Below are 11,777 nucleotides of genomic sequence, written 5' to 3' on the forward strand. Positions count from 1 at the left end.
TAAAAAAAAAAAATGTTAATACAAAATAATAAAATGTAAACATAATACAATATTTATGTAAGCATAAATTAAGCAGCATTACATTTCTTTATGACAATTTCTTTGTATTACAGTTGACTTAAGTGTTTTGAAAATAAAATAATTTATATAAATTTAAAATGTATCTACATTTATATATAAATAAAATTATTTATATATTTTATATTATTTTAATGGCTATATATATATATATGAAAGAATGAATAACAGTGCTTTTAAAATCTGCCAATACAAAAATAATTTCTAATGTCAGCAAACCTTCATGATATAAGCTGTTATTAGAAATAGCTTGAAACTAAAGACTGTGATTCAGGTGTTTATGGGGTTGATGATGGCTGTCCTGTCCTGTCCTCGTGTCTTTCAGATTCACGCAAACTGTCGCATCAGGAGGGTGTATTTCTCTGACCGGCTGTACTCTGAGGACGAGCTCCCCGCTGAATTTAAACTCTATTTACCAGTACAAAACAAAGCAAAGGTGAGCTTCATCATGCCTGCTCATGTGCAGAATCATATTTTTACATCGGTGTGTATTAATCTCGTGTATTTTCTCCACAGCAGTGACACAGCAGATGGGATTCCGTCATTTCCTCTCTTTGTTTTATCTGCACACGTTCATATTGGATGGATTTCTAGTGGCACTGTCTTTTTGTTGTTTTTCGGATCTATGCGATTGGTTTCCATCTGCTGAATAAATATTTTATATGCACAAAGTGAACCCCGATCTTTTTCTGATTATTTTACATTTACATTTACAAAGCGACATACAAAAGGGGAACAAAGCAATTTTCTCTAGATAGTGTCACATCATATTTCATACACAACTAGATATGCTGATGTTTGAAAAGATTTATTAAACTGGAACATGAGCTGCCAAAACCGTACAGGGAAAACGTAACGTGTCTTCAGTTACAAACTTTGGCTTTCACAGGAAAAATCTGCTGGTTATTAAATCTATCTGTCAAATGTTTTGTAGAAAGGTACTTCAAATGTAATTCAAAAACTCTTCAAATAAATCTATCACACCTGATTGCAGCAGTTACAATGGAATAAAGTAAATTTACATCTCGGTATTATCATAAGCATGGTAAATTATGAGATTAAAAAAAAAACAAACACACACAAATAATGGGACCAAGCACCGCAGCAGTCGAAATGTTTTAACCAGATGCCAACAGAATAATTATTTCTGTATAATCTCTTCACAGTATATGAGAATATATATATATTTGACCAATCAGGATGCACCAAAGGTCTGGTACCAAGTTTTAAGTCAAATATTTGGCAAAATACAGCCTCACTTCTTATTTGGTGTCCATTATTTGCGGTTGGTTTGGTATATAAAAATCTCAGTAGTCTCAGGACTATTCCCCTGAAAAAACAAAGTGATGAAGTTCAGAATAAAGGTCTGTTCACACACCAACAACTATAACTACATCAGTGCACTCTAAAAAATGCTGGGTTGTTTCAACCCAACTTTGGGTCAAATATGGACTAACCCAACCTTTGGGTTAAATTTTTACATTCAATTTTTAACCCAAAAGTTGGGTTAGTCCATATTTGACCCAAAGTTGGGTTGAAACAACCCAGCATTTTTTAGAGTGTGTCCACGCAAACAGACCATAACGTCATCTGCCGCTTTAAATGTTTGCGCTCAAGTTAGGATGGATTCTGATAGGCTGTGATGGTTTCAACGATATCGTTCCTCTGTGATACAGTTATCTAGGACATCTTATTACATCTTTCTTGGCCCTATTGGTGCTTGAATCCCATTAAATCCCATTTAAATAACACTGCTGGCAATTTAAATGGCACAACGTAAAATTTTGGCTTTAACAATTTCACAGATTCATGCAAAATGTTGATATAATGTATTTATACGTCTCTTTTCAGAAACTAAAATTGATCAGCAAGTACTGAAATCAACATAAAAGCAGTTACATTCTTCAAATTAGCCTTTAAAAGGTTGACAAACATCATGCATTTCTGAATAAAGTGCAGAAACTAACAGATTCAGTCAATCACACCACCAAAGCAACAGCACAAAGAATAAAAAAAAGATTACATTTAAATTACAGACACAAATGAGTTCCCTTCTGAAATGCATTTGGAAGAATACAAACACTTTCGATTTTGCGCCTCTTTGAATTGATCATCTTGGTATGAAAATGTCAAGTATGAAACATTAGTGAGAAGGCATTGCAATGATGTGCTGCTTTGGCCCGGCAGTGTTAACATTAGATTGCACGTTATAAAACACACCTGCTCGAGTCTTTCGCATCACATTTGATTTGGGCTGAAGTCTGTTAAAAATCGAATATTTCCCTTCTAAATTTTTGCATTGTTTTTACTTTCAACATCTCGGTTATTGCAGATATGGTTTTGTCATGCCGCGACGCCCTCCGCCGCACTCCCATAATGCAGCACGTAATAGTCATGGACGTACATGAGCACGGCGATCGGCTGGCCGATGATCAGCGACATCCAGACGGCAGCGTTGCCGTAGTTTCCCCTCAAGAATCGGCCCACAAAATAGGCGAGCGGGATCTGAAACAGAAGGAGAATGTGAAATGAGGAATTTTATTTGACGTTCAACAAGCAATATTGAATATTTAAGACTGACCTGTGCCATCATTCCCAGAAACGCCCAGAGCCGAAACATCTTTAGAGGGACACTCACTAAATACTGGCAAAAATTACATAAAACATTGTCAGGACTATTAAAGAAACAAGAAAAAAGTCTAACATGACTGTAAATTGTAGTGTAGCAATGTAAGTGTGGAATGAAACCTCATGGAAAAACGCCGACAGGAAGAACACGGCTAACTGAGTTGCAAACTTATTTACTCCTTTCACCAACATGGGCTTATAAAAGTGTCTGAGGGGAAACAGAGAATGAGAAATAATGAACAAACTACAGTATGACATGAACAGACACAACAAACTTATCTCAGAACTGATTTCTGTCGTAATATGAACACAAAGCTCAACACTGCTGCAAGAAAACCGCCTCTGGCACACAAATAACAGACAAATCCAATCACATAAAGTGATGATAACCCCAGCTCACCGTAGGCACCACTTGTGAACAGGAATGTTCCAGTTCGACCAAAAATACGGAATCGTTTCAGAGTTCCTGCGAACAAAATGCTCATTAATTAGACTATATAGTGTGAAAACTTTTTCTCATGAAATGGCATCTGCGAGCTGTTTTATGTGTGTAATGTGATGCATTCAAAGCAAATATGCACAACCCCAATTCCAGAGAAGTTGGGACGTTTTGTAAAAATGCAATAAAATCAAGAATCTGTGATTTGTTCATTCTCTTTAACTTTTATTTAATTGACAAAAGTACAAAGAAAAGATTTCCAAAGCTTTCACTGACCACCGTAAATGTATTTTGTAAATATGAACAAATTTTGATTTTGATGGCTTTTTAAGTATTGAATTATATTGAAGTATTGAAATTCACAGGAATGAAAATCGACGCATATTTGTGCGGTTATTTTAAATCATTTGTTGTTGAATATTATTCCAATTGGTTTGTAATCATAAAACAATATGTGCAAACTTGCTCCACCTTTAAAACGTCAAATCATCAAGCCCTTTTATTTTGCAGCTTTTCACCATTCTTTCAAATTCGAATGCATAAAATCAAGACTTGCCCTTACTTTTTGTATTTTAAATCACATTTCGCAATGCTAAATTGGAAAGAATTTAGGTCTTTCACCAACTACCACACGTAATACTGTAAAAAGATTCAGGGAATCCAGAGATATCTCAGTCTGTGTTGGGCAAGGCAGGAAACCTCAGTTGAATGTGCTTGACCTTTGAGCCCTCAGATGGCATTGCATAAGAAACCGTTAAATATAGCCACATGGGCTCAGGAGTACTTCAGAAACTGCTGTCACTTAACACAGTCTGCTGCTGCATCAAGAAATGCAACTTGAAACTCTGTTACTCTAGGAGAAAGCTATACATCAATTCTATGCAGTGATGCCGCTGGGTTCTCTGGGCCAGAGCTCATCTCAGATAGTCAAAAAGACAGTGAAAAGGTGTGCTGTGCTCAAATGAGTCCACATTTCAACTTGTTTCTGGGAAAAATGGATTTCAAGTTCTCAGACCCAAAGACCAAAATGACCATCCAGACTTTCATCAGTGACAGATGCAAAAGCAAACATCTGTCATGGTATATGAGGGCATCAGTGCAAACAGCATGGGTGACTTGCATATGTGTGATTGAAGACATGGAGGCATATATTAGGATTGTACAGAGATATATACTGCCGTCAAGATGATGTCTTTCATGGGAAGTCCATGGTTATTAGATCAAGACAATGCCAGCTCTCATTCTGCATGTGCTACAACAGCGTGGTTTCGTAGACTCAGATTGAATGTGTTAGACCGGCCTGCAGTCCAGATCTGACTCCTATTGAACATGTATGACCAGTCATGAAAAGGAGAATCAGACAACGACAATCACAGACTTCTGAGCATCTGAAGTCTTGTATCAAGCGAGACTAGACAAAAATTTTGCTTGCAAAACTGTAACAATTAGTATCCTTAATTCCCAAACAATGAAACACTGTAATTAAAAGGAAAGTTGATGTGACACAGTGTTAAACGTGCCTCTGTCCCAACTTTTTTTGAGTGTGTTGCAGCCATCAAAATAAAAATGTGTTCATATTTACAAAATACATTTACATTGGTCAGTGAAAACTTTGGAAATCTTTTCTTTGTACTTTTGTCAATTAAATAAAAGTTAAAGAGAATGAACAAATCACAGATTCTTGATTTTATTGCATTTTTACAAAACGTCCCAACTTCTCTGGAATTGGGGTTGTATATGGATCATGCAAAAATATGTTATTTACATAAATTTTAAAATATTTTATTTGACAAATTTTAGACATTATGTTTGACGTTTGGCTGGACATAATAAAAAAGTGACTCCAAAAGTAATGCATTAAGTAAAATGCCAATTCATTATAATGATAAATATAACAATAACTATAGTAGCGTCCACACCAAATGCACAATAACGTTCTATCTTTTGTCGTCTGCCACTTTGAATGCTCAAACTCTTTCAAGTCAGATGGATTCTGATTGGCCTTCAATGTTTTTATCTTTCATCAGGTGGAACTAAATCACTCTGAAAGTGATTACAACTATGGAAGCCTGTTTCTCACAAAAAAAAAAAGTAATAAAACTTGTTTCTCACAATTCCGAGAAAAAAAAAAGTCAGAATTGCGAGATATAAACTCAGAATTCTGACATTTTCTCGCAATTGCAAGTTAACATTGTAACGACATTCGTAGTCACGGGAAGAAGGAGGCGGGAACCGGCGAACATTTAAACAAAACTTTAATAAAATAAGCAAACACAAAATAGCGCGACAGCCACTCGCGGACGACTGTCGCGCACAAACAGAACCAAAACACAAAATAAAATCCAGGCCTGGTCCTCTCTCGTCCAACACTGTCGTCACTCCTTCTTTTATCCTTCCGGAGCTCCTCCATGGGACTCGAGACCGGTGAGTGGCGCAGGTGTCGTGCATTAGCATTTACTCCACCGGCCTCGCTCCGTTCCCACGGCTCTCGGCCCCGCCCCTCTCGTCACAAACATATCTCAATTTTTCAGAACAGTGAGAAAAAAGTCAGAATTGTATAAATATATAAACTCAGAATTGCAAGAAAAAAGTCATAATTGCAAGAAAAATCATAATTGTGAGAAAAGAAAGTTGTAATTACCTTTTTTATTTACATTTTTTATTTTGTGACGGAAACAGGCTTCCATATCTAATTATATTGTTTCTCTGTCTCGTTATAATTATAGCTGTGTAGATTTTGCTATTGTCTTACGATTTAGGACTGTTTAAATTACAATCGATAATGATTAAGATTATATAGCATCCAAACCAACGGATGATAACGTTATGTTTATTATAAGCTCACACTGCAGTTTTGTCGTCTGCCACTTTAAATCCGTGAACTTTTTAAAGAAGGATGGATTCTGATTGGCTGTCAATGTTTTTATTGTTTTATTGATTTCTTCTCTGTCTTTATCATAATTGTGAGAAAAGAAAGTTGTAATTACCTTTTTTATTTACATTTTTTATTTTGTGACGGAAACAGGCTTCCATATCTAATTATATTGTTTCTCTGTCTCGTTATAATTATAGCTGTGTAGATTTTGCTATTGTCTTACGATTTAGGACTGTTTAAACTACAATCGATAATGATTAAGATTATATAGCATCCAAACCAACGGATGATAACGTTATGTTTATTATAAGCTCACACTGCAGTTTTGTCGTCTGCCACTTTAAATCCGTGAACTTTTTTAAAGAAGGATGGATTCTGATTGGCTGTCAATGTTTTTATTGTTTTATTGATTTCTTCTCTGTCTTTATAGTTGTAGTGTGGACTTCTCTATTCTCATAGAAGATGTTTTTATAGTTATCATCCTTGGTGTAAATGGACCTTTAAATGTTAAGATACTTTAACATACTGCAGGTTTTGCTAGGCGTAAATCAGTTCTGGACGGAGGAAGCCACTCACCACCAGTCGCGGTAAAACTCGCGGTCTCCGAACAGCATGAGCTCAGCTACGAAGTTCATAGAGGAGTGGAAATACCAATAGAAAAAGATGAGCCAGATAAAATGATTGGGCACCTGTAGAGGGACAGGGAGAAGGGGAGGGGCTTGTGCCATTAGACACTCTGAGGAGGAGGGGCCACAGACATGACATCAACCAAAGCGACAGCAGCTGTTACCATACGAAATTCAAGCAGTCTGGAATTCTTAATTCTGATTGGTCAATCATGGCATTCAGCATTTAAATATTTTGTATAATGCTAAACTGTATAATTCTGTTTTAATGAAATACAATAATTTACAATATTTTTTGTCCATTTATTTTTGATTTCTATGATAACGACTGGCTGCCTCTACAGAATCATATTCATATTGTTTAAAGGGGTCATATGATGCGATTTCAAGTTTTCCTTTCTACTGTACTGAGCTGATCAGCTACAGGGAAAACTTTAAGTGAATTTGGGGCCTGGATTTCACACCATAGCAACAGCAAGTGCCACAGTGAAAGCTATAGCAACAGTAGCCATATCAACAGCACCTGCAAAAGCTCTAGCAACAATAGTCCATCCATGACAACAACAGCATCTGTTTGCATTGGTTTCTCTGGACACTTACAGCGAGCTTCAGCAGGCGTTCAACGATTCTAGTGAAATCCATGTCCTGTTTAAAGAGACAGAGACTCTATGTTCAATCAACGCATAAAAATAAAAAATAGATAAAAACAACATGTTAAAGAAGTATTTCTGTATGCCTAACCAGTACAAAGTATTCAAACCCGGGACAATTTAATTGCATTTTTCTGTCATCTGATTGATAGTTTATACTTTTTAGTAAGTAAAAAGCCTTTTAGCATCTTTATACAAACGTCCACCTTCAGCTCGTGCTTCACAGGTCTTCTTGCTCTGAAATCTTTACTGATTTTTATAAAGTAAACATAAGAACAACTTTTAAATTGTTAGTAACATTTCAAGACAAATACTTACTGGACTGAAGATTTACTACATCATTTATGAGAAAAATCATGTTCAAATGTGAGTCAAATATGATCATCAGGCTTTTGAGGAACGTTTATTTGTTTGTCTCTCAACCATAATTGTATTGCATTGCACATATGGTTTGATCATAACAGTAAGCATTTAAATCTCATCTTATGAGACATTACTGACAAATGTAGAGTGACAGCTGGTATTTATATTATTTTATAGTCAGTAGTCTGGCATATTTTTGCTCAGTTTGAACTTTTGAATAAAACTGAGGTATTTTTTCTCTCCATATTCTCACTATATCATACTATATGAGCCATAAAATCCTGATGTATCAGATGTGATACTAAACAAAAACACATATGTGAGCCTGGAGCACAAAAGCAGTCTTAAGTCGCTGGGGTATATTTGTAGCAATAGCCAACAATACATTGTATGGGTCAAAATTATAGATTTTTCTTTTATACCCTTATGACTGGTTTTGTGGTCCAGGGTCACATATGCAAACTCTTTTTTTTTTGTATTTTGTCTAAAGGTTCAATAAACTGTTCCTTTATGAAATTGGATTTTTCGGACTATTATTTTATATGTCAGACTTTACAGCGCGATTCTACCTGAAAGGGTTTCATTGAGTTCTGAATCGTCGGAACCATCCACTATTAAAAGAAAAGAAAACAAAAAAAGAGCCATTAAAAACATCATGCCATATACACACAAATAAGCTCAATTAAAACTACTCTTTGCATACCTGCTGTATTAATCCAAGCATCAACTGCATTAAAAACACCTGCAAAAAAGAAAAACAGGTATAACATTATCAGAAAGTGCAAACTGTAAACATGAGTTTCTGCGGTCACATGCTGTCTCTCACCATCTCAAGCAGTCGGCGCAGTAAGAAACGCTTCCGTATCCGTGGAGAGCGCGGGAAGTTCAGCTCGTAACACAGAGTTGGAACGAAAATAAAATAATAAATGTCTGTAACAAAATAATAAAATAAATGTAAAAAAAAAAAAAAACAAGTTATTAATTCCATTTAAATATTTGAATTGATATTTTAATTACAAGCGAGCTGATATTCCTTATTAAACAGGTTGTGTAGTGACTGACCTCTGTGTGTGAGGTTTGCTGGATAGCTCACGTGTGTGTATCCGGTCGTGCCGTTGGCTTTGTGCACAGACGGGCCTACGGGAGAAAATGAAACATTAACACACACTGAATTCATTCAGATATTCTCTGCCAGGAGACCAAACACAACAATCTGTGTTGCTAGGCAGTTCATAGATCACACTTTTTTTTTTTTTTTTTTACGATGCTGATGGTAAAGTTTGCATTAAATGTGCTGTTGTTCTTTGACCAGCATGCATGTGGCAGTACAGCACAGCGTTAGTGCTCAGGCAAACAGAAACAGTGCAATTCCTCTCACATCTCAGTCTGTTTGTACAGATTCAGACAAACACTGAGAGCCCTTCACAGCAAACAACAGATGAGAAGATACAGGGTTTATGAACCGCAGGTGCTACAGGAGGACAAGCGGCAGGTATTACTGGTGCAAAATAAACAATTCAATGCAAATCAAAACAATGCATTCATACGGAGAGGGATATATTGTAATGTTAGCTCTAATGCATGCTATACTTGCTATACATGCATTGCATACTTGCATTAGGATTTGTGCAATGATGCGTTTCACAACAGAGACTGTGTATCTAGAAGCATTTGCATTCATGCACAGAAATGCATGTGAATATTAGAATTTGCTTGATGTCCGATATGAATGCATGATGAAAATGTGAGTTTTTGGTGAGGTTGGAGTGTTACTCACAGGAGTGAGAGCGGGACAGGGTTCGGGCTTTGGCGTGTTTGATCTCTCTGCACCATTTGTTGACGTCTCTGTATGAATACAGCTTCAGGAAGAGAATGGTGAAGACACTCAACGCCAGAACACCACCCACTGAAACACAGCCACGAGACAGCATGATTACTCACACAACAATATATTTCCAACATGCCAACAAGGATTACATAAAAAAACAAACATAATTTTCTAGTTAAACCCACAACCAAATCACATGGTCACAAAGTAAAAATTGCCACTGATAGAGGTTTTGGTAGTTAATGCATGAGAAACAACGTTTTCCTGTAAGACCGAAGGTTGAAGGTGTTAGTGTGAACATCTGAACACAGGTGGAAGATGTCTGTGATACCTGGGGTTATAGAGGTCAGGCTGAGAACTGTACCGGCCGGGACAAATAACAGAGCTGCAAGATTGATGCCATGAAGGAATGATCCGGTGCCCTCTGAGATGCTGCCCTGGAAATTCAATTACATGACTATTAAAACAAACCAGCAATAAAAAGCACTTGCGCTAACAGATATACATTTAACCTGCAATAAATAATCAAATCTTGTCAGTCGAATCTCATGAAGAAATCCAGGTCTAGGTCATATTTCATCCCCACTACAAATGTATATTATAAATTTAAAATAAATAAATGTGAAAAATGTTATGTGAAATTAAAAATTATTATTAAAATGTTTTTTTATATATATATTTTAGTTTTTTTAATATATATTTTACATTTTGTTGTGTTTTTGTCCAATTTATTAGTTATATATATATATTTAATAGATTTTGTATTTGTATTTTACATAACATTTGTATTTTATATAATATATAATAATAATAATCTCATTTTATATTGTAGATTTTACATTTATATTCTATCATCGTTTAATTTTAGTTAAAGTTTTAGTAATTAAGTGTTTTGTCATTTTCAGTATTTTTTTATTATTACTATTATTTTTTGTTTTTAATATGTCTATATGGTTTTTTATTAAGTTTTAGTTTTAATTTGTACTTTATTTAGTTTTAGCTATATTTAGAATTTTACTTAAATTAAACGAAAATGAGAAATGTTGCAAAACATACTTACAAAGCTAAAATAAAATAAGTACGTTTTTAATATTTTATTTTTTGTTATTTTTTATTCACAAATAACAAATATTTTATAATTTATATCATTTTTTTGCATTACAGTAATGAGAATGGGATATTTTCACATAGCAATATTAAGAATTGGATAAAAATGTGCTTAACTGCCATGTGAATAATGTCACAATGCAAAGAAAACCTTAAAAGTTAAAAAGAAAAAGCTTTGTTTTATTTAAAAAAAATTTTTTTTAAATTTTGAGGTAAAATGTGATCTGGACATGATTTTGTCTGGATTGTGAGATTCACTCTTCGTGTATCGGTTATATGTAATAGTGTAATCGGTTATATTTGTAAGTCCATGTCTGTAATCACACAGTTCATTCCCAGCATGCAACTCACCACGGATAGCTTTCTCTCTATGTACAAAGCTGCCATTATAAAGCCGTTGGAAACTGCAAAAGCAAACAGATTAGACATGGCATATTAAAGTGAGCATGCATGGAATATTGACGTGGATTTTTATGATATTACATTATGCATGACAGAACGTGTAAATGTGGTGTGAAATGATGTCTTCAGCTTGAGCTGATCTGCATGAATCTGCTGTCGGTCACAAAGCACACACTCATCATACCAATGATCAGGCACAGAGCCGGCCAGCTGTACGGGTCCTTCAGGAAGAGAGAGATGATCTGGATGGGGTCCACCAGAATGCCATATCTGAAGACAAGAGGAGATAAAGTCATTTAGATGTATTTCTAATGAGAAACCGCACATTTTAATGTGTTAAGTAAACATTACCTTCAATTTTTCATCATACTGTATATACATATATAAATTCATGTATATAAATAAATAATTTTATGAAAATAATTTGTTGATTTAAACCAATAATATTATGTATGCATGTATATAAATGTATGTATATACAATTTATAGAAATGTATAATATAATTTAGAATAATTTTTAGTACATAAAATCATTACATATATTTATAATAATAGTATAATTTTATTTATAATAAATTATACATTTATATAATAAAAATATAATAAATAATACATTTTAATATTTATAATAATTTATAATAATTACATAGTACATTAAATCATTATATAGAGAAAGACAAAGATTTTTTCATTGACATATGTAGATAGACGGACGGACGGACGGACGGACGGACGGACGGACGGACGGACGGACGGACGGACAGACAGACAGACAGACAGA

The 11,777-nt window shown here is 34.8% G+C and overlaps 1 protein-coding gene across 1 annotated transcript in view; it reads right to left on the minus strand.

The window, feature by feature from the left end:
- Positions 1 to 1,602: 1,602 nt before the first annotated feature.
- LOC107655125 (diacylglycerol O-acyltransferase 1-like) overlaps positions 1,603 to 11,777 on the minus strand; it is a 22,064-nt gene continuing 11,889 nt past the window's right edge. Inside the window, exons 4-17 of the mRNA XM_016442550.1 lie at positions 11,181 to 11,266; positions 10,946 to 10,998; positions 9,819 to 9,924; positions 9,437 to 9,565; positions 8,722 to 8,796; positions 8,486 to 8,589; positions 8,363 to 8,401; positions 8,229 to 8,270; positions 7,247 to 7,291; positions 6,597 to 6,709; positions 3,107 to 3,172; positions 2,827 to 2,914; positions 2,660 to 2,722; positions 1,603 to 2,583 (exon numbers count right to left, since the gene is read on the minus strand). Of these exons, the coding sequence (XP_016298036.1) occupies positions 2,422 to 2,583; positions 2,660 to 2,722; positions 2,827 to 2,914; positions 3,107 to 3,172; positions 6,597 to 6,709; positions 7,247 to 7,291; positions 8,229 to 8,270; positions 8,363 to 8,401; positions 8,486 to 8,589; positions 8,722 to 8,796; positions 9,437 to 9,565; positions 9,819 to 9,924; positions 10,946 to 10,998; positions 11,181 to 11,266 (1,171 nt within the window). The 3' untranslated portion in view covers positions 1,603 to 2,421. The remainder of the gene's footprint in view (positions 2,584 to 2,659; positions 2,723 to 2,826; positions 2,915 to 3,106; positions 3,173 to 6,596; positions 6,710 to 7,246; positions 7,292 to 8,228; positions 8,271 to 8,362; positions 8,402 to 8,485; positions 8,590 to 8,721; positions 8,797 to 9,436; positions 9,566 to 9,818; positions 9,925 to 10,945; positions 10,999 to 11,180; positions 11,267 to 11,777) is intronic.

This window comes from Sinocyclocheilus anshuiensis, unplaced genomic scaffold (genome assembly GCF_001515605.1).
Source record: "Sinocyclocheilus anshuiensis isolate Anshui unplaced genomic scaffold, SAMN03320099.WGS_v1.1 scaffold515, whole genome shotgun sequence".
NCBI lineage: Eukaryota > Metazoa > Chordata > Actinopteri > Cypriniformes > Cyprinidae > Sinocyclocheilus > Sinocyclocheilus anshuiensis.